This window comes from Lissotriton helveticus, chromosome 11 (assembly GCF_964261635.1).
Source record: "Lissotriton helveticus chromosome 11, aLisHel1.1, whole genome shotgun sequence".
In the NCBI taxonomy this organism is placed as follows: domain Eukaryota; kingdom Metazoa; phylum Chordata; class Amphibia; order Caudata; family Salamandridae; genus Lissotriton; species Lissotriton helveticus.
Window position 1 is genome coordinate 67,163,532 of NC_136072.1, and position 23,298 is coordinate 67,186,829.

The following is a 23,298-nucleotide window of genomic DNA, read 5'->3' on the forward strand; positions in this document are numbered from 1 at the left end:
CCCTCCTTCGGAGGACAGGCACGGCCAGTCCCTCCTTCGGAGGACAGGCACGGCCAGTCCCTCCTTCGGAGGACAGGCGCGGCCAGTCTCTCCTTTGGAGGACAGGCACGGCCAGTCTCTCCTTTGGAGGACAGGCATGGCCAGTCTCTCCTTCAGAGGGCGAGCACGGCTAGTCCCTCCTTCAGAGGACTGGCACGGCCAGTCCCTCCTTTAGAGGACAGGCACAGCTAGCCCCTCCTTCGGAGGACAGGCACGGCTAGCCCCTCCATCGGAGGACAGGTACGGCTAGTCCCTCCTTTGGAGGCAGGCACGCCAGTCCCTCCTTCTGAGGACAGACACGGCTAGTCCCTCCTTCAGAGGACAGGCACGGCCAGCCCCTCCTTCAGAGGACAGGCATGGCCAGTCCCTCCTTCAGAGGACAGGCACAGCCAGTCCCTCCTTCGGAGGACAGGCACGGCCAGTCCCTCCTTCGGAGGACAGGCACGGCCAGTCCCTCCTTCAGAAGCAGGCACGGCCAGTCCCTCCTTTAGAGGACAGGTACGGCTAGTCCCTCCTTCAGAGAACAGGCACGGCCAGTCCCTCCTTCAGAGAACAGGCACGGCCAGTCTCTCCTTTGGAGGACAGGCACGGTCAGTCCCTCCTTCAGAGGACAGGCACGACCAGACCCTCCTTCAGAGGACAGGCACGGCTAGCCCCTCCTTCGGAGGACAGGTACGTCTAGTCCCTCCTTTGGAGGCAGGCACGCCAGTCCCTCCTTCTGAGGACAGACACGGCTAGTCCCTCCTTCAGAGGACAGACACAGCCAGTCCCTCCTTTGGAGGACAGGCACGGCCAGCCCCTCCTTCAGAGGACAAGCACGGCCAGTCCCTCCTTCAGAGGACAGGCACGGCCAGTCCCTCCTTCAGAAGCAGGCACGGCCCGTCCCTCCTTCAGAGGACAGGCACGGCCAGTCCCTCCTTAGGAAGACAGGCTCGGCCAGTCCCTCCTTCAGAAGACAGGCACGGCCAGTCCCTCCTTTGGAGGACAGGCACGGCCAGTCCCTCCTTTGGAGGACAGGCACGGCCAGTCACTCCTTCAGAAGCAGGCACGGCCAGTCCCTCCTTTGGATAACAGGCATGCCCAGACCCTCCTTCAGAGGACAGGCACGGCCAGTCCCTCCTTCAGAGGACAGGCACGGCCAGACCCTCCTTCAGAGGACAGGCACGGCCAGACCCTCCTTCAGAGGACAGGCACGGTCAGTCCCTCCTTCAGAGGACAGGCACGACCAGACCCTCCTTCAGAGGACAGGCACGGCCAGCCCCTCCTTCAGAGGACAGGCACGGCCAGCCCCTCCTTCAGAGGACAGGCACGGCCAGCCCCTCCTTCAGAGGACAGGCACGGCCAGACCCTCCTTCGGAGGACAGGCACGGCCAGACCCTCCTTCGGAGGACAGGCACGACCAGACCCTCCTTCGGAGGACAGGCACGGCCAGACCCTCCTTCGGAGGACAGGCACGGCCAGACCCTCCTTCGGAGGACAGGCACGGCCAGACCCTCCTTCGGAGGACAGGCACGGCCAGACCCTCCTTGGGAAGACAGGCACGGCCAGTCCCTCCTTCAGAGGACGGACTCGGCCAGTCCCTCCTTCAGAGGACAGGCACGGCCAGTCCCTCCTTTAGAGGACAGGCACGGCTAGCCCCTCCTTCAGAGGACAGGCACGGCTAGCCCCTCCTTCAGAGGACAGGCACGGCTAGCCCCTCCTTCAGAGGACGGACTCGGCCAGTCCCTCCTTCAGAGGACAGGCACGGCCAGTCCCTCCTTTAGAGGACAGGCACGGCTAGCCCCTCCTTCAGAGGACAGGCACGGCTAGCCCCTCCTTCAGAGGACAGGCACGGCTAGCCCCTCCTTCAGAGGACAGGCACGGCCAGTCCCTCCTTCAGAGGACAGGCACGGCCAGTCTCTCCTTTGGAGGACAGGCACGGCCAGTCTCTCCTTCGGAGGACAGGCATGGCCAGTCTCTCCTTCAGAGGGCAGGCACGGCTAGCCCCTCCTTCGGAGGACTGGCACGGCCAGTCCCTCCTTTAGAGGACAGGCACGGCTAGCCCCTCCTTCGGAGGACAGGCACGGCTAGCCCCTCCTTCGGAGGACAGGTACGGCTAGTCCCTCCTTTGGAGGCAGGCACGCCAGTCCCTCCTTCTGAGGACAGACACGGCAAGTCCCTCCTTCAGAGGACAGACACAGCCAGTCCCTCTGGAGGACAGGCACGGCCAGCCCCTCCTTTGGAGGACAGGCACGGCCAGCCCCTCCTTTGGAGGACAGGCACGGCCAGTCGCTCCTTCAGACGCAGGCATGGCCAGTCCCTCCTTTAGAGGACAGGCACGGCTAGCCCCTCCTTCGGAGGACAGGCACGGCTAGTCCCTCCTTCTGAGGACAGACACAGCCAGACCCTCCTTCAGAGGACAAGCAGGGCCAGTCCCTCCTTTGGAGGACAGGCACGGCCGGTCCCTCCTTTGGAGGACAGGCACGGCCAGTCACTCCTTCAGAAGCAGGCACGGCCAGTCCCTCCTTCAGAGGACAGGCACGGCCAGTCCCTCCTTAGGAGGACAGGCACGGCCAGTCCCTCCTTCAGAAGACAGGCACGGCCAGTCCCTCCTTTGGAGGACAGGCACGGCCAGTCACTCCTTCAGAAGCAGGCACGGCCAGTCCCTCCTTTGGATAACAGGCACGCCCAGACCCTCCTTCAGAGGACAGGCACGGCCAGTCCCTCCTTCAGAGGACAGGCACGGCCAGACCCTCCTTCAGAGGACAGGCACGGCCAGACCCTCCTTCAGAGGACAGGCACGGCCAGACCCTCCTTCAGAGGACAGACACGGCCAGTCCCTCCTTCAGAGGACAGGCACGGCCATACCCCCCTTCAGAGGACAGGCACGGCCAGCCCCTCCTTCAGAGGACAGGCACGGCCAGCCCCTCCTTCAGAGGACAGGCACGGCCAGCCCCTCCTTCGGAGGACAGGCACGGCCAGCCCCTCCTTCGGAGGACAGGCACGGCCAGCCCCTCCTTCGGAGGACAGGCACGGCCAGACCCTCCTTCGGAGGACAGGCATGGCCAGACCCTCCTTCGGAGGACAGGCATGGCCAGACCCTCCTTCGGAGGACAGGCACGGCCAGACCCTCCTTCAGAGGACAGGCACGGCCAGACCCTCCTTCAGAGGACAGGCACGGCCAGACCCTCCTTCGGAGGACAGGCACGGTCAGACCCTCCTTCCGAAGACAGACACGGCCAGTCCCTCCTTCAGAGGACAGGCTCGGCCAGTCCCTCCTTCAGAGGACAGGCACGGCCAGTCCCTCCTTTAGAGGACAGGCACGGCTAGCCCCTCCTTCAGAGGACAGGCACGGCTAGCCCCTCCTTCAGAGGACAGGCACGGCCAGTCCCTCCTTCAGAGGACAGGCACGGCCAGTCCCTCCTTTAGAGGACAGGCACGGCTAGCCCCTCCTTCGCAGGACAGGCACGGCTAGCCCCTTCTTCGGAGGACAGGCACGGCTAGCCCCTCCTTCTGAGGACAGACACGGCTAGTCATTCCTTCGGAGGACAGACACAGCCAGTCCCTCCTTTGGAGGACAGGCACGGCCAGTCCCTCCTTTGGAGGACAGGCACGGCCAGCCCCTCCTTTGGAGGACAGGCACGGCCAGTCGCTCCTTCAGAAGCAGGCACGGCCAGTCCCTCCTTTTAAAGGACAGGCACGGCTAGCCCCTCCTTCGGAGGACAGGCACGGCTAGTCCCTCCTTCAGAGGACAGGCACGGCCAGTCCCTCCTTCAGAGGACAGGCACGGCCAGTCCCTCCTTTGGAGGACAGGCACAGCCAGTCTCTCCTTTAGAGGACAGGCACGGCCAGTCCCTCCTTTGGTGGACAGGCACGGCCAGTCACTCCTTCAGAAGCAGGCACGGCCAGTCCCTCCTCTGGATAACAGGCACGCCCAGACCCTCCTTCAGAGGACAGGCACGGCCAGTCCCTCCTTCAGAGGACAGGCACGGCCAGACCCTCCTTCAGAGGACAGGCACGGCCAGTCCCTCCTTCAGAGGACAGGCACGGCCAGTCCCTCCTTTGGAGGACAGGCACGGCCAGCCCCTCCTTCGGAGGACAGGCACGGCCAGCCCCTCTTTCGGAGGACAGGCACGGCCAGCCCCTCCTTCGGAGGACAGGCACGGCCAGCCCCTCCATCGGAGGACAGGCACGGCCAGCCCCTCCTTCGGAGGACAGGCACGGCCAGCCCTTCCTTCGGAGGACAGGCACGGCCAGACCCTCCTTCGGAGTACAGACATTGCCAGCCCCTCCTTCGGAGGACAGGCACGGCCAGACGCTCCTTCGGAGGACAGGCACGGCCAGCCCCTCCTTCAGAGGACAGGCACGGCTAGTCCCTCCTTCAGAGGACAGGCACGGCTAGTCCCTCCTTCAGAGGACAGGCACGCTCAGACCCTCCTTCAGAGGACAGGCACGGCTAGTCCCTCCTTCTGAGGACAGACACAGCCAGACCCTCCTTCAGAGGACAAGCACGGCCAGTCTCTCCTTTGGAGGACAGGCACGGCCAGTCACTCCTTCAGAAGCAGGCACGGCCAGTCCCTCCTTCAGAGGACAGGCACGGCCAGTCCCTCCTTAGGAGGACAGGCACGGCCAGTCCCTCCTTCAGAGGACAGGCACGGCCAGTCCCTCCTTTGGAGGACAGGCACAGCCAGTCCCTCCTTTAGAGGACAGGCACGGCCAGTCCCTCCTTTGGTGGACAGGCACGGCCAGTCACTCCTTCAGAAGCAGGCACGGCCAGTCCCTCCTCTGGATAACAGGCACGCCCAGACCCTCCTTCAGAGGACAGGCACGGCCAGTCCCTCCTTCAGAGGACAGGCACGGCCAGACCCTCCTTCAGAGGACAGGCACGGCCAGTCCCTCCTTCAGAGGACAGGCACGGCCAGTCCCTCCTTTGGAGGACAGGCACGGCCAGCCCCTCCTTCGGAGGACAGGCACGGCCAGCCCCTCTTTCGGAGGACAGGCACGGCCAGCCCCTCCTTCGGAGGACAGGCACGGCCAGCCCCTCCATCAGAGGACAGGCACGGCCAGCCCCTCCTTCGGAGGACAGGCACGGCCAGCCCTTCCTTCGGAGGACAGGCACGGCCAGACCCTCCTTCGGAGTACAGACATTGCCAGCCCCTCCTTCGGAGGACAGGCACGGCCAGACGCTCCTTCGGAGGACAGGCACGGCCAGCCCCTCCTTCAGAGGACAGGCACGGCTAGTCCCTCCTTCAGAGGACAGGCACGGCTAGTCCCTCCTTCAGAGGACAGGCACGCTCAGACCCTCCTTCAGAGGACAGGCATGGCTAGTCCCTCCTTCTGAGGACAGACACAGCCAGACCCTCCTTCAGAGGACAAGCACGGCCAGTCTCTCCTTTGGAGGACAGGCACGGCCAGTCACTCCTTCAGAAGCAGGCACGGCCAGTCCCTCCTTCAGAGGACAGGCACGGCCAGTCCCTCCTTAGGAGGACAGGCACGGCCAGTCCCTCCTTCAGAGGACAGGCACTGCCAGTCCCTCCTTTGGAGGACAGGCACAGCCAGTCCCTCCTTTAGAGGACAGGCACGGCCAGTCCCTCCTTTGGTGGACAGGCACGGCCAGTCACTCCTTCAGAAGCAGGCACGGCCAGTCCCTCCTCTGGATAACAGGCACGCCCAGACCCTCCTTCAGAGGACAGGCACGGCCAGTCCCTCCTTCAGAGGACAGGCACGGCCAGACCCTCCTTCAGAGGACAGGCACGGCCAGTCCCTCCTTCAGAGGACAGGCACGGCCAGTCCCTCCTTTGGAGGACAGGCACGGCCAGCCCCTCCTTCGGAGGACAGGCACGGCCAGCCCCTCTTTCGGAGGACAGGCACGGCCAGCCCCTCCATCGGAGGACAGGCACGGCCAGCCCCTCCATCGGAGGACAGGCACGGCCAGCCCCTCCTTCGGAGGACAGGCACGGCCAGCCCTTCCTTCGGAGGACAGGCACGGCCAGACCCTCCTTCGGAGGACAGGCACGGCCAGACCCTCCTTCGGAGGACAGGCACGGCCAGCCCCTCCTTCAGAGGACAGGCACGGCTAGTCCCTCCTTCAGAGGACAGGCACGCTCAGACCCTCCTTCAGAGGACAGGCACGCCCAGACCCTCTTTCAGAGTACAGACACTGCCAGTTCATCCTTTAGAGGACAGACACGACCCAGTTTATTGGAGCCCAGAGAGCAGTGAAAGGCCTTTGCATTCACTTTAGTTGGGGACGTCTGGAAAATAGTGGGCCAGTTGCCACTATATGTACCAAAGATGCCTTTTTTACGGGGGTCCTGCCGTTGGATCTTGGGGTCTGGCTGGAGGTTTTCAGAGTGCTGGCCAGCCAGCTCACGTGGCACCAATAACCACAGACTTCTGATTGACACCATGGAAAATAGGACAGTGGGTTTCACCTGTAATATATGTGGAAGTTTAGGGGCCAGAGAGGCTGTTCAAATGGTTCTGGATTCACTGAGGTCCCCTCTACCCTGCAGAACCGGAACCCACAACCAGGTGGAAGGACCAGCCGTCTGCTGCTCCCTCTGGGATCAAGAAAGGTACGTAAACTCACCGGGCAGTTCAGGAACTCTGCAGGTTCAAGCTTCATGATGATGAAGGCGATGGGGCAGCAGAGAGGTTTTAAAGCCTAGGCAAAGTGGGCAGCTTCCCAGGGCGCTCATCTTACAGGTTCCCACCAAGAAAGTAATTTTTCTGTCTATCTCATCAACATTTATGTCAAAACAAAACCTCGTCACCACTCTCTTCCTGTCCCTACCCCAGACTCTTCCTCTCTCTACCGAGTGTCATAATATGGATTATGCAACCCCCACCAAGACATATTTCAGCTGCCTTTGCATGATCCCATTTAAAATAGAGGTCCCCAAAAATCCTTAAGGCATGCCTTCAGCCCGTCTTCCTGGTCAGCTGGGCTGGGGAAACGAACTGACTCTTGCACAGATGGTACTCCTGGGCTTTCGTCGTGACATTGTTTCCAGACAGCTGGGCTTTGTGTTTTTTGTTTGTCGCTAAATTCAAGAATTGTATAAATCTTATTGGTTTCAAGAACACCAGATGGGGTGCAAGGTTGGTCCTTTTCCAAGAGCCTTCCTCATTTTGTGTGTCTGCCATCTACCAGCTCAGGCTTCATACCCTTTGTTTGAAGGACCTTGTCTTGCAGTCTGCTGATGGCAGACAATTATACCCTCTCGTCACAGATCAACACAAAGGCCATCAGACCCTGTCATGGTTATAGCAAGTCCTGGTGGGTGCATCTTTCCTCAGACTTATAGTAGTGAAAACCTTGCTAGATAAAAACCTGCTTTCCAAGAAATGCCGAGATATGAGCCAACAGAGAAAGCCCTTCCACCAGCCCGCTGCCAGTTAACCGGGCCCGTTTGTGAAATTTCTGGAAGGTAGGTTGATTTTCCCTTTTCCCTCGGACTCGGTGCCACCCTGAAAGTTTTTTTTTTTCTTTCAATTTTATAACTTTCAAATGCACTTTGGCCTCATTCCGCATTTCAGGGTGTGCAGTGTAAAAGGCGCCTGCTGAAATACAATTTGTACTCCTCTTTGGGTAATTTTTTGTTCCGGTTTATGTGTTTCATGTTTTTTTGTGTAATTTATTCTTGGTGTAATTTTAGTTTCTTTGGGGTGGGGTGATTTTGCACATATTTTTCCCACACTGCGCTGTTTTGTCCATGCATTTCCCTCCCATTAAGACCTGGAGTAAATTTCTCACAAACCCCCGGTGTGCCGGCTATGGCTGCTATGTGTAAAAATGCATTAGAAAAAGTTTGCAGCTGATTCTCACTTGCTGCACTCAGAATGCGTCCTTTTGCATTTTCTGATTTTAAGACACTTGCGCGGGTCTTTCCTTTGTCCTTCAATGATATTGGAAATCCTGTCTTGCTGGCACTTCCTCCCCTAGATGTCCAGCTGGTTAAGATTGATCATGTGGGTTACATTTTGACCTATCACCCCAATTTTCAAGCACTTACATTAGCTGCCTATGCATTCGAGAATTTATATATAAAGCAATGGTCTCGGTGTCCAACTAGGAAAATTATAACTTTGGCTTCTGGCCATGCTTTTAGGGCCAGAAATTAATTAGTGCTCAGATTCTTATATGCAAATTGTCCCATTCTAAATTGTAGGTTATCTCTTGCTTGGAACCCAATTTGTTGAAATTGGAACCCAATTTGGCACAGCAAAAGGTTCCAGTGCAGTTCTCGCCAGGTGGTGTTAGCATTTATAAAGGAAGTTGATTCTTCACAACTAAAAAAGTTAGGTTTTTAGTACTCATGGGAGCGGAGATCAAAGGCTAATGCAAAACTGCTGCTACATGAATTGGAGTCCTAGCTGGGGGATGCAGATTTGTTTCCACTCTTCCAAACTGGATCCCGGCCACTTTGGACAATGTTCTAAAACTAGGTTATCTTATCTATTGTGATATAAACATGTGTAAGGCCCCTCCTTATACTAGGTTTATCAATTACCGAGCAACATTTCACTGGATTGGCAGCTTTTTGTTGTGGTCAAAACTGCTTATCTTACAAGAAAATCATTAATAACTCCCCAGACTTACTTAATCCCCTCAAAGGGAAGTGGGAGGCGGATGGGTTAGAAATAGATTTAATACACACAGAACCTTGGGGCTTGGGGCTATATGCAATTGCACCTATCCATTAGTGTCACGTTTTATCTTAAACTCAAGGTGCAAATGACTGAAGATCCAAAGCCCCTAGATCTCCTAAGACTAGCAAGTCTCAAACAGTACACAATATTCTCAAGTCCAGCACTCTACAAACAGGTAATAGTGGTCTATATCACACAAGATTATTTCAATTTCTTCAGATGTTGATATTATTAAATCTTGGTAAATGATGAATCTTCAGTGGAGTATTTATAAATTCTTTATTTATTCCAAAAGCTCTTTCTTCAGTAAAAACAGACTGTAGCCAATGCCAACGTGTTTCGTCCAACAAGGACTTCTTCAGGGCTAAGATTATAAACTTTGGTCGGTCTCTAAAGTTCATAAGGAGAACCTCTCTGCTAGCGTAAATGTAGATCCAATTCTCAATGGAAAGATTTTCTGGATTCCCGTTGTACCGGAAAATTCGCTCCTTCACTATTGTTAAGTCTAAATAGATTGCTTCCTCAGTATAGTCAAGAAAGAATACTGCGTTAAAATCTCTTATAAGTGTTCACAGTATCTTTTCTGGTATCCATTGGTCAGATTGTTTCTTTGTTATGATCTGTAATACGTTGGGTTTTTATATCTCCAACATATATTTATCTCTGTAGCATTCGGCTCCGTGGCGTCGTATCCACCGCAGTTTGGGTTAGAAATAGATGAGGAGGAGTGGAGGGGTGCCCCAGCGTCCCCAAAGGAAGTAGCTATATCGGCCAGACTCAGGCTGATTCAGCTTAAAATTCTCCACCCAGTTTACATATCAGGGACTAGACTGCAATTGATGGGCCGCCGTGAGGATGGGCTCTGCAGGAGGGGATGTGGAGACGGGGGGACATTCTTCCACATAATATGGGCGTGCCCTTTGATCCAGACTTATTGGCAACGGATACATCGATGCATGCAAAAGGTGTGGGAGGTGGAGCTCAGAGTTGAGGCAAAGCGGTGTCTCCTGAATATCTGGGAGCCCACAGATCTGCCGCCCCGTGGGAGGATCTGGGCCGCACTGGGATTCGCAATAGCAAAGAGAAACATAGCTAGGCTATGGGGGGCAGTGGATCCTCCGAAAGTGGGCTCACGGAAAACAGACATGGACTGGTGCATGCTCCAGGAGAAAACGGTTTATGTGGCCAGGGGGTGTCCCCGGAAGTGGGCTGCAATATGGTCCAACTGGAACGAATACAGGGGTCATATGTGCGAACCCCCCCAGTTTGCCCCGGTTGACGAACCACTCGCATTGTTGACTGCTTAGCGATAAACTGCAATGAGTATTTCCAACCTTGCATGTCCTGTAAGCTTTGGCTTCCTAAGGTAAAATTGTATGTAATGTATTGTATTACTGTGACGATCACCACTGTTTTCTGCAACGTTAATAAAAAGAATATAAAAAAAACAAGAAAACAAAACTGCTTATCTGGGGAATTCCTACTGAATCGGAGTCTCTAAGCCCCTCCCCTCCGGGAGTAAGTCTTGACTGCTGGCCCTCGCTACCTTGAGGGAGTCCAGTGCTTGCAGGGAGCACAGGTTATCCAGTTATCCAGTATTGTGGCCCTGGACATCAGGGGTAAACCAGTTTACCAATATGCGGTAATGCAAGGACTTCCCCAGAACTCACAGAAACAGATTTGTTTTTCTCAATGTGGGGGTTGGCCCTTGATAAACTACAGACGGCCATGATTCACATGTGCCTTATTTCTTTTTTCTTTGTAGGATGGCTCACAGCTTTTAGTCTAGGACTGGTGTGAGATCACCCAAGCCTGATTCATCATGTCCTCCTTGCCTGATCGATAAAACATGTCCCTTTGAATTGGCAGACAATTAAACCATTATTCAGGTATTAAGAGACAGCTTCGCGAGTGACTTGTACCTCACAAAGAGCAGGTGCAGACTGGAAATGCCTCCCACTCAGGGCTTTGAAATAGCCACAGAGTGACATTGTACCTACTGCCTCCCCTAGTGTGCTCTTTAACTCATTGCTTGCTCTCGTCTTCTCTCCCTTGCTTTCTTCGTTTCCTGTTCTTGCTTTCTTTCTTTCCTCTTCTTGCTTTCTTCCTTTCCTCTCCTTGCTTTCTTCCTTTCTTCATTTCCCTCCTTGCTTTCTTCCTTTCCTCTTCTTGCTTTCTTCCTTTCGTCTCCTTGCTTTCTTCCTTTCTTCTCCTTTCTTCATTTCCTCTCCTTGTTATCTTCATTTCCCTCCTTGCTTTCTTCCTTTCCTCTCCTTGCTTTCTTCCTTTCCTCTCCGTGCTTTCTTCTTTTCCGCTCCTTGCTTTCTTCCTTTCTTCTCCTTTCTTCCTTTTCTCTCCTTGCTTTCTTTATTTCCCTCCTTGCTTTCTTCCTTTCTGCTCTCCTTGCTTTCTTCCTTTCCGCTCTCCTGGGCTTCCCTCACATGTAAATGTAAATGTGTGTATACTTGTAAAGCGCACTATCACCTGAAACGTATCTTGGCGCTGTATACCGCTGTGGAACCCTTCCTGGCTTTCCCTGTGAGATTCCCCCTTATTGGGCACCTCCAAGGTGAGGCCAGGCAAGCTACTGCCCAGAGTTGCAGAATGGGACCCATGATTCGAGTAGGCACCGAGGCGAGAATTATCAGGTCCGGGGAAATTGAGCCCAAGACCCACATCTGCCTCCTTCCATCACCCCTGTTTCCCCTACTCTTCTACAGTATATGCTGTTTATCCATCTCATTATTTGTACACTGTACACATTAATGAGCTGCTCAGTGTTTTAGCAGAGTAGCTATTCTTGTAAATAAGCATTAGCAAATGCAATCGGTAATGCCCACGACACCGGTTGCAGAACAATTTGCTTTGCCTATTCCTTTCCTGCTGTGCGCACATGCGGTTGACATCTGTAATGTATTTTTCTTTTAGAACGAGGGCTTCCAAGTGCACACATAGTGGGTATTATGGAATGCTTTTTCTTTTGCGTGAAGAAAACGTTTTTGAAGATGGTGGTTTTGCATGTGGATGCACAGCAGCCATCTTGGAATGGTTTTCTTAAAACAAAAGCTATATATATATATATATATATATATGTGTGTATATATCTTAGAATTTATAGTTAATTGTTACAAAAGTATTTCAATATCTGATGATGTGGCAATAGAGAATGTAGTGATGGTGTTGGCGCGATCACGAGTAGAGCTGAGCAGTGAAAAAATAGGTAGTTAGGTTTGTGGAATCTGGATGAGTCTTTCTTATTGCCTTCGGATCCGATTCACAAACTACATTTTGTAGTACGTTCAGTAGTGCTGTAGTGGAAGAACTTATGTACTACAAAAAGCAATTCACAAACCTCCCTTCAGACATCGCTGCTGGCTGCACTCCTATATTTTATGTGCGACGATCCCTCCCACATGTGCAGATATGTCTGCGCCAGTATGTATTCGTTTGGTAGTAAATGTAGAAAGAAAAAGGGAGAGTAGCATGAAAATGGGGAATACTTACTCCTAAAAATTCTACACTTCTCAGAAAGAAAAATTATTTTAAATTAACACAAAAATACAACTATAAAATGTAATAAACATTAAATATTAAAATGCTAGCGATTTTTATTTTTTAGTGTGATGAAAAATATGTATACATTAAATAGAATCTAATTATTTCATAAGTATTTAATTTGATGACCTAATGTGCTTTAACATTTATGTTATATGTTCTCGGTTAATTATTATTTTAAATAATTTACATTTTTATTTTACATACAAATATTTTTCATATTTTGTAGGAAAAAATAAACGTTATTATTTTACCCAATCATTTCCCATTGGGACATTTCTGGCCCGGTAAGGGTACAGGGCAGGCGGGGGTCCATACATCATGGCGAAAGGGAATGTGACCATTGGGGTCATAATAACGGTCTCACTCATAGGCTGCCTGCCATGCCGCGAGAAATGATTGGCTTCCTAGTTGCATTCAGCGGGTGTTGTTGGGTGTTCCTGTGGTCATTCAGTTAGTGCTTAATTTGTAAAATAATAAGTGCCAGGGCTCTCGTCCGGAGGCCACTGCAGCTTGCACCACGCATTGCCCCTGCCAGTGCTGCCAATTATAGTAACAAGGCAACTACTTACCCTCATACTCCTACAAGTGTGACGATTCGGACTATTCCAGACCGCGTAAGGATTGGACAACAAGTATTCGCCATTTTGAATGTATATTGAATTATTTATTTATTTTATTTATTCAAAGTTTTATATAGCGCGAACAAGATCCTTACAGATTTCAGAGCGCTTCACAAAGACAGGGTAGGGGCAATAGGAGTGAACAGAGATAATGGGAGCAGTATAGTAGTCACTAACATGGTAGGATAATAGTAACATAAATAAAGCATATCAATATACACTCAGGTAAACAAGTAATATAAGATGGTACAAGTCATTGATCTCAACACAGAGGTGTTCAGGTGCACCTTGGGTGTGTGGATGGCTTAAACCAAAGCCTTAGTGTAGAGAGAACACTGAGAGGGGGTATCGGGAGAGTGAATCAGTAAACCAACGTGTATCATATATTGGTAGTGACAACATCAAGTTAGAGGTATAGTGCCAGAGGACAGGTGAGCAGTGATACAAAGCAATGCAGAGTCTCCGATCCAGCACCAATAGTGTTCAGGAGATCTTGGCCAGAAGGATGGTTTTCACCTCTTTCTTGAAGAGTGCAGTGGAGGAGATCAGCCTGGTTTCAGGTGGGAGCGCATTCCAGATCCTGGGTGCCATTCCAGAGAAGGAGCGCTTGTATGTTTTCTCTTTCCGGAATCTACGAGGTTTCAGGAGTAAGTTTTTTGAACTTCTATTGGATCTCGAACCTCCTGATAGAGACAACTTTTGAGCGAGGTAGTTGGGTGCATTGTGGTGCACGGCCGCGTGTGTCATAATTGCAATTTTTAACTGTATTCTGGCTTCAAAAGGCAGCCATTTTAGAGACTTTAAGTCTGGGGATATATGTGAATGCTTTCTTGAGACAGTTATGAGACTCGCTGCAGCGTTCAGGGAGGCTCTTAAGGGTGCAGTTGTGGATAGCGGGAGTCCGCTGAGGGCCACGAGTCCGTAGTCTATCCGAGGGATGACTAAAGCTTGTACCGCAGCCAACCGCAGTCAATTAATAATTGACTGCTGTTGTGCTAATCTCAGACAGCGCCATCTTGTGGCAGACTGTCACAAGCGCCAGTGTTGACAATTAATTGCAGGTGCCGAGCACCGGAAACCACCGGCTCAAATTAAGCACTGCAGTACACCTTCCCATTTCTCAGGTGGGTGCTTTCTGTTGGGCTTCTGTTTAATTCAGTGGTTCTTTCATGTAGGCAGACTGTGCTGTTCTTCGTCCTGGGTTCATTTGTGATGTTTTCTCTTTATGACCTACATACTGCGCTTGCATTACCTTTTTTGGAGGTTTTTCAGACTTGGGTGAACCTTCATGACCTTAGTGCTAAATTATGTGCATATTTTATGTTTCCCATTTAGCTTAAGCTGGCTTTGGTTGGCTTCTGCTTTAGGTTTTTTGCTGGGAAGTCTTGACTTTGTGTTTTGAATTGATAATTATCAGCTGCCATTGTTTATAAGGGGTTCTGGCGCTCCAAGGCTGCTTTGTAGGGCTTCCACTCTAGTGCATTGAAGGGCCTGGTCGTCTGCAGGGCGGGCGGCTGTTCTGTGTCTCATTCGGCTATAATCCCAGACTGCTGCTATTTCATGTGCTTGTTACATAGGGTTAGGGTAAGGGCCCAGACCTCTCTTTACATCTGTCTCTATCCTCTTAACCCTCCCCCGCCCCAACTCTCCTGTCACTGCCACTGTGCGTTTACTCTCACAGGCAGTCTTTCACTCAGGCTGATTCTCTCTCTTTCTCTCTCTTTCTCTCTCTCTCCCCCTCTCTACCCACCTCACACTCTCTCTCTCCTTCTCTCTCTATCTCCCTCTCTCTCTCTCTCTCTCCTCTCTCTCTCTCTTCACCCCTCTCTCTCTTTCTCTCCTTCTCTCTCCCCACCTCTGTTCCTCTCTCTCTTCTCCTCCTCTCTCTCTCCCCTCCCTCTCTCTTCTTCCCTTTCTCTCTCTTTCCCCCACTCTTATTCTCTCTCCTTTCCTATCTCTCTCTCCATCTCTCTCTCCCTCTCTCTTCTAACCCTTTCTCCCTCCCCCTCTCTCTTCTTCCCCTCCCTCTCTCGCCCCACCTCTCTTCTTCCCCTCTCTCTCTAGCTCCCCCTCTTTCCCCCTTCTTCCCCTCGCTCTCTCTCTCTTGCTCTCTCGTCCTCTCTCTCGACCCCTTGCTCTCTTCTTCCCCCCTCTCCTCATCTCTCTATATTCTACCCCTCTCACCCCTGTCTCTCCCTCCCTCTCTCTCTCTCTCCCTCCTTTTTTCTCTCTCTCTTTCTCTCTCCCCCTCATCTTCCCCTAGCTCTCTCTTGCGCTCTCTCTCACTCTCTCTCTCTACCCTCTCATTCTCTGTCTTCTACTCCTCTCTCTCACTCTTCTCCCGCTCTTTCTATCTCCTTTTCTCTCTCCCACTCCCTGAGGTTCTTTAATTTTGACTCGATCTTACATTTGTCGTCAATTTGCGTTGCCTTTACACAGGCTGCTCTATTCATGAAGTGTCTCTGCCCTTTTGACTGCAACGTGTTGAAAACCCCCCTCTGTCCTTGCTTTGACAATCTCAGGCACCAGCTGGCCTAACTGCATACAGACATGTCCTGCCATTACTGATTGACCTATAGGTGCTGTAATTAATTTACTTGTGGGTTGGGCAGAAACACAACGTAAGGGGACGTTCTGGTTATATGATGCTTTTTTTGAATGTTCTCCTATTGGCTAATATTTTGCAGATCTTGTATGTCCATATTAGGAGTTTGTAACCCTAAGCATATAAAAGGCCTCTGTGTTTTGTACTCTTTAGACTGCCTCATTCAGTTGCTAAAGGCTTCTGTGTGACGTAGTCTCACTTAATTAAGTTTAATAAAGATGTCTTTTCATATTCATCCCTACCCCTCTCTCTCTCTCTCTCTCTCTCTCTCTCTCTCTCTCTCTCTCTCTCTCTCTCTCTCTCTCTCTCTCTCTCTTTTTCCTCCCTCCCTCCCTCCCCTCTCTCTTCCCCCGCTCTCTCTCTCTCCCTCCCCTCACTATCCCATCTCTCATCTCTCATCTCTCTCTCTCCCTATTTCTCCCTCTTTCTCCCTCTCTCTCCCCCCTCTCTGTCCCCCTCTCGACTCTCTTCTACCCCTTTCTCTCTCCTGCTCTCTCTCCCTCTGTCTCCCTCTTTCTTTGATTCTATCTCCCCTGTACCCTAGAGCTGTGTACAGATCTGTCCTGTGCCCAATGTCAGTGTATCTAGCTATCCTGCATGCTATTTCTATGTAGATACCTTTCCTGTGTACTGTCTGACTATCATGTGCCCTACGTCTGTGCATATATGTAGCTATCCTATAGCTATGTATATCAAGTACATTTATCTTATGTCTATGCGTCCAGCTGTCCTGTGTTCTGTATCTATGTGTATATTTATCCTGTGTTTATATTTATCTAGTTATATCATGTGTTGTAAATCAATCAAGCATCTTTTAATTGAATTAATTTGATTATTTCATTATGAGAAAAAAAAACAGTCATATTTGTAAAGTCAATCTTTATTGATACAAGACATTGGGCCAGATTACTGGAGTTTGGTGTACAAGGGATTACCCTTCACTGAACTGACAGTTAATCCTCGTCCGCCAAGATCACAAGTTCCGGGATCATTGTAATTTGGAGGCGAGGAATACCTGTCACGTTCGTGACAGAGTAATCTTGTACACCAAACTCGTAATCTGGCCCAATGTCTTGTCTACAACAGATTTTTATTTGTTTTCCGTTCAGGTAGCATATCATTGTTTATTTTGTGTGTAGCCTATCACTGTATATTTTCTGAAATTCTAAAAATGTATTCAAGCATCAATCCCGTTTGGAGTGCTAGTTCTATAGGGTAGAAAAAAAACAAAAGATAAAGACAAAAATTAAAGGAAGATTAGCAAATGTCTCAAAATATGTCTAGACTGCCAGAGAAAGTTAAATTATGCTCACATACCGGTATGAGATAGATGGTTTTGTACTATATGAGTATTAGCAGACGTCTGTGTCGGTGAAAAAAACATCAGACCCAGTCGACTGAAAACCGAGCACAAAAAGTGAGCTACCAGATGTGCATACTGGAAGTCTTAAGTTATGAAATGTACTGTATAGTTCAAGAAGAAATACTATCAGTCCCACAGAGAGAACAACTTCTTGAAAAATTCTAGCATTTGATAGATCAAAATCAATGAAAAGGGGTAAGACTTCAAGTCCTTGCTAGGAAGAATCCTGAATTACGCGAAATTGAACTGACATACCTATTAGTGGTGCACAGAGCATTTTTTTAATTGTGGAAAGTCCCACAGAAATTTTTCATTTTTTGATTTTTAAGTTTGAACAAATAATTGGACTTTTAGGGGAACATAAATATACATAAATATGTGTGAGCTGAAAGAGATATATTAGGGAGAATCCGATTGGCCAAACAGGTAATGTCTGATGGAAGAGGAGGGAATAGTGAAATGTATTTAAGAAAAATGGATCAACACACTAAAAACTGTAAAATATGGACCCAATAATGATAGCAAATTACAGACACTTTTATGTTAATGTGTCCAGGATATGCAGTGCTGGGGGATCACTGAAGCTGTCTGAATTCTTGATGTACTCCAGTACAGCAATCAGAGATATGGTGTTTATTGTGTCTTTTACCCACCTAAAGATATGTCTGTAATGTTACGTCCAACTTGATTGTACATGGGGCTTGATCTCGTCGTTTGAGTGCTTTTCTTTCACAAGAAATGTGTTATTTTGACACATAAACAATGTGCATCAAAAGCCTTTATAAAGTCCTAAAAATACCAAGAAAAATCAGCAGATATACGAATGAGGGTTTTCTTTTTAAACTAAAGATTGGTGTGCATTTCCTTAGTTAGCACTTATTTTAATATCTTTGTGTATAACCTGCGTGGTCCAAGATGCTTTTGAGTGGGGAAATAGAGGGATCCAATTTAGGCGTAGCACCTCCTACCTCTGCAGAATAATCACGAGTGGCCTTCCTTGCACACAAGAAGTGCCCTGATTGGTCCCACAGTGGGATACTGTAGAGGCCTTTCCCTCTACGACTCATAGAGAAGGCATTTTGAGAGTCCTGAATATAGAGTTGCATGGACTATGCAAGTTTCGTTGCAAGCCCTTCCAGGTTTTCTTAGTAACCACTGAGTGATCCGCTGTGATTTGTAAGAAGACATCTCTACATCAAGAAGCCTCTTCTTTAAGAACTTGTTTTGTGTTAAACCCGCGTTTCAAAAATAATCACAGTGTACTTTTTGTATGGTTTGCAGATTGAGACAAACCATCCTACAATGTCATACATGTGCATTCCCGCAACAGACATGATAGTGTGATACCCTCACGAAGAAGCAGAAGTAAGGGAATAGCATCGCTCTAACGCCCTTTTTTTGAAGCATACCAGTAGTAGGGCTATGGACTGGCTAGCTGGTTTAATTGCTGACCACAACACCTACTAAAGTGTAAACACTTACTCAAAGGTCTTTTTTTTCCAGGTTGTGGAGACAGCTCTCTGAGTTATGACCTGTTCCAGAAGGGCTACACCTCAATCACCAACATCGATTACTCACCAGTGTGCATCGAAGCGATGAGCCGGCAGCACGCCGACTGCCATGGAATGGCTTGGACCGTCATGGATGCTCGAGCCCTCGCCTTCCCCAACGAGAGCTTCGATGTAGTCTTGGAGAAGGGCACCTTGGATGCCATGATGGTCGAAGAGCGAGATCCTTGGAACGTGTCTCCGCAAACAGCAGAGCTCCTCGATAAAGTTTTGAAAGAGGTGAGGAGCGTTGGGAGGTGATGTGGTGCAGTGGCTCAGCTGCTGACCTTGAGATCCAGAGACCAGCGTGCTAACCCTTCCTTCGGTACTTGCGCCACAATCGTATGATTCGACTAAGCACATCATTTTCTAATGCTCTTAATTGCTAAAAACCCCAATTGTTAATAATATGATATAACAGGGTTTGCACATCATTAAATTTTTACATTTAATGTGATTTCCCATTCTTTACCTTTCTCTCTAGCAAATCTACTACCAATGACCTAATGTACCACTATTTTATCATATTTAGCCTTTCTGGTGTAAAAGCTATATTAACCCGTTCCGTGCTGCCGTTGGCCGACGGGAGTACTACACCGCCCACTCAATAGAACGCCCGCACTGCGGCGGAAAAACTGCAGCGGTTAAGGCGTTAAAAAAAAATACAGAAGACAGCATGATGTAACAAAGGAGGAATCTGAGTCCCCAAGTCTTATTATTCAGTAAGGTGATTGAAAGAGGGCAAGGCTTGTGGAATCTGTTGTTTGTACTTTCCTGGAGATCTGCAGAATTGATATGTCGGGGACCACCAGGAATTCTGTGATAACCGCACAGATGCATCAACAGCGCCCGCTTTCTCTGGTACTGACTAATCCTGGAGTAAGATGGGCAGCACATCTCTTTTTAGGGTAACAGTAACACATTGGGTGACTTGGGTGAACAGTTAGGTCTCTGCCTGTGGTGGTGAAGCGCAGCTGGACACCCATGTTGCATCCGTATCAAGGCATGGTTGAACAAAGGTCGCTTCTGCACCATCCAACCAATCGGGCTACTGATAGTGAAATTACGAGGGTTCCTTCTTGTACCTCCAAGGTATCACCAATCGTTTCCTATAACCTCTCCCTGTCTTTACCCCCAGGCTCTCTCTAGACTTCGGCCTATTCATTTACTTCAGATACCTCACTAGCGTTCTCGCCCTTTTCGTACTTAGCCGTCATCCTAAGAGCTCGATACACCTTACAGACCGTTCCAATCTTCCCATAAAGCTTTACCTTCAAGACAAGCAGTTCTTGTTTGTACATAATCATGCAAGATGTCCCTTGCTATTGCCCTACCTTCCAAACCCATTATGAGGGTCTGTCCAACCTCAGGGATTTCTACAACCATTTGTCAAACCACCGCAAACCTTACCTTGAGCCCACAATGTGGCCTCTCAGAGATGATGTGAACCAACTCCACAGTCCCTTTCCTCTTGTGTATCAACATGACAAGGAAGTAGGTTGGGGCACAGGGGGGAGGCCCTGGGTGTTCCAGAGCAGTATTCATTCTCGGTAAGCGCTGCTCCACCTCGAATAGGGAGGAACTGGGTCAGTACTCATAAAAGTGTATCTGTCCCCCAGTGTGCTCCCGCCAACCCTAGGTACTTGTATCTACCTGCAAAACAGAAGGGACACATGTGAATGCATCAGTTGGGTTCTGGGTGTAGGATGAAGTACCGGAAGTAGCTGGGCTGTGGAACCACCCAGGAGGAAAGATTTTATAAAACACAAAAACACTTAATCTTCCATACACATACATTCAGGCCACTTGGAATGTGCCTAAGGATAATAACCTGGATATGATAGGATTTGTTGGTAGTTCAGGATTCCAAAGAAAGGCTAATTTAAGGTTTCACTGACTGTGTTTTGTGAGTTGGCACACAAACTGGACAGCATCCTGCGGCCTGTTTCAGCGTGTGGAAATGTACTGAAAACGCGCTCCAAAAGCGTTTCATAATCTCAGTGTAGTCTTTGCAGACGCGCTCCATGCGCGTGTTCAATACTACACAAGCCGTGTCTCAAACGCGCTTCATGCGCGTCATCGATCACAATAAACAAATGTCTTTAAACGCACTTAAGGCATGTGTTCAGTTGATTATAAGTAATGCCCCAACGCGCTTCATGCACGTATTCAATTATACATAAACACTGTCTCAAACGCGCTCCATGCGCAAGTGTATACCCAATAAACAGGGTTTTCATCAACGCTTCATCCACCTGTTCAAGTATCAAAAGCAGAGTTTTTCAGACTACGCTCCATGCGCTAGTACTCACGGATTTTGTGCCGGGGGATAAGTCTGGTGACTATGGTTTAACGCACTCCCCGTGTGTTCTTCGAAGGATACAGGAAACACCAGGAATGCGGCTTCGGCGGGTGGGGACGAGAGGCGAAGTATAGCCAGATATGTGGACGCAAGCTAAATGCAAGTTATGTCCCATAAGTTTACCAAACCTCATGAGAAACTGGCAAGAGCAAAGAGTGTACCACTATGTTTGAAATTCTTTATTGTATGATTACCTAAAATCATTTACAAATACAATACATGTTACGTCATTGAAAAAAGCATTTGTTTGGTTAAAAATTCTAAAAAAGTTGTAAAAACATCTGAAAGAGAAGGCAAGATACAGCGTAGGCGTGCAATACGATGACATTTACATCATAGATAAATGCGTTTTTATGAGTACATCTAAAAAGTAAGACAATATGCGGAGTGAAAGATGGGCGAACTGTACAGTGATAATAGTTGAGTTGTGGTAAATAAATAAATAATACCCTATTTTTGGATGAATGAATGAATAACAGATAGCTCAATAAAATAAGAGTCAAGATTCGAGGTAGTAGGAGTTTCTGCAGGTTTATTACAGCATAAGGACAGGATCAGGACAACCTGCATAGGAACAGGATGACAGGGGAAAAGAGGCCCGGCAGCTGCCGGGGCTTGGTCTGGGATGAGCTCGCTAACATTCAATAACAAGACATTCATTTATATACATAACGCAAACACATAGCATTACATTGCAGTAGGCGTAGCAGTGGGTGGAGCAGAAGGCATGACGTGTAGCAGTCGCGAGAGATAACAGTAAAAAGAGGTGTAACTGGGAGTTTACTTAGACATGTGAAGTAAAACGTAACAGAATATGTCATGAATGGGCGGACACATAGGAGGGGGCTACCTAAGGAGCCGGGACCTCTAACCTAATGGTGCGCGAAAACTGGCAATGACGTGTTACTAGGAGAAGCTGGGGGCTACGAACTCTGTGCTAGGAGCAGAGACCAGAGTCTGGAGGGTCGGAGCGACATGTACCTAAACCCTATCTGGTATCTAATGTTTAGGGAACATGTTGATATAAACTAGAAGTCATGAGGGGAGAGGCTAACTTGATTCTAAGACTGGACCATGCATTATTCTACATGAAATGCGTGATGAAGAATACTAAATGACCATTAAATACAGTATTTCTCTAACAGGGAGACGAGAAGGCTAGACAACGACGGAAACTATTGATGCAGTTCAGTAGCTTAGGAATGCAAAGGAGGAGGACTGAACTGATAGCTGGAACTATAACATACTTTTGGCAGACTTAGAGGCAGGGCCGGGCTGCACCGGGCAGTGCGAGGCAGGAAGTAAGTGAAAGGTCGAGGATACAGGTGGGGGCTGTATCGCTCCTCAGCGAGGCTTTCAGGAGACAGGAGCTGAATCCAGGGTCCGGGCCCTTTTGAGGCCTAGAAACGGGGACTTTACAATGGAATAACGTGCACACTGAGAAACGTGGCAACATTATTTTACATAGGCCTGATATTCGTAGTATTCACGAGGACTGGAAACTAACATATTAGAGGTGGACACAACTGTAATTGCGTCATTAATCAGAAATGGGGAATAACATATGCATATTGGTCATGCATACATAACATATGATGGATGGGGCGTAGGGACACAGAACATGGCAAAATTTACTTTTCCACATTCCCTCCTTGTCACTACGTTTCCATCAGGAAACATCAATATTCATGATACCGTCTATCATTTCATACAGTACCATTTGCTCGTCTCGAATTGTCTTGGAACGGGATTTAGAACGGGGCTTGGGACTGGGAATACAAGAGGTAGCACACATGCTGCAAATCGCAGGGCCACATTGTATACAGAGGCAGCAGCTAAATATGATCGCTACTGCAATACCTAGAAAGGACAGGACTTTCCATCCCCATGCGGAAATTACATTCCAGAACCAACCGGACCATGTCCAGGTGCCTGGATCTTGATGTAACAGATGGGCAATTTTATGGAGTCTGGTTATAGCTGAATAAACAGACGGCGCGTTATTTGGAATGAAAATGCAACAACTGGATCCGAGAATTCTACAGGCCCCGCCCCTATCGGCCAGTATGACGTCAAGGACGAGACGATTCTGTAAAACGACAATTCTCATAAAGGATTGTTCTTCAGTTAAGTTACCTAGAGCAGAGGCAGTCTCATCTACTACAGCTTCAAGGGTTCTTGTTAACCTACGAATTAACTTACTATTTACAACTGTACCTAAATAAGGGAAAACACCTTTATCTATATCAATGAATTGCTCTGCGGCGGTTTCAGTATAATCGACAATCGGGAGATTTCTCTTGTGTCTAGTGTGTACTAAGAAAGAATTCCTATGATAATCAGGTGGGGCTAGAAAAACAGGTGGCAGTAGGAAAGCAATGTAACAGGTTCCCTCCCAATCGAGGGGCAAACGGACATATGCAGTTTGACCACAAACAAAATAAGAATGACGTGAAGCTTTAAAAATAGATTTCCTACTGTCACTATACTGGATAACAGTAGTACATTCACTATGACCTATATGTACAGAACCATAACTACGGACACATAATTCGCCTTTGACTGGTAGT

General features: G+C 49.3%; 1 protein-coding gene across 1 annotated transcript in view; it reads left to right on the plus strand.

Annotated features, from left to right (window-relative positions):
* Positions 1-23,298, plus strand: part of EEF1AKMT4 (EEF1A lysine methyltransferase 4) — a 178,191-nt gene that overhangs the window by 43,344 nt on the left and 111,549 nt on the right. Inside the window, exon 2 of the mRNA XM_078668004.1 lies at positions 18,323-18,606. Coding sequence (XP_078524130.1) covers positions 18,323-18,606 — 284 coding nt within the window. The remainder of the gene's footprint in view (positions 1-18,322; positions 18,607-23,298) is intronic.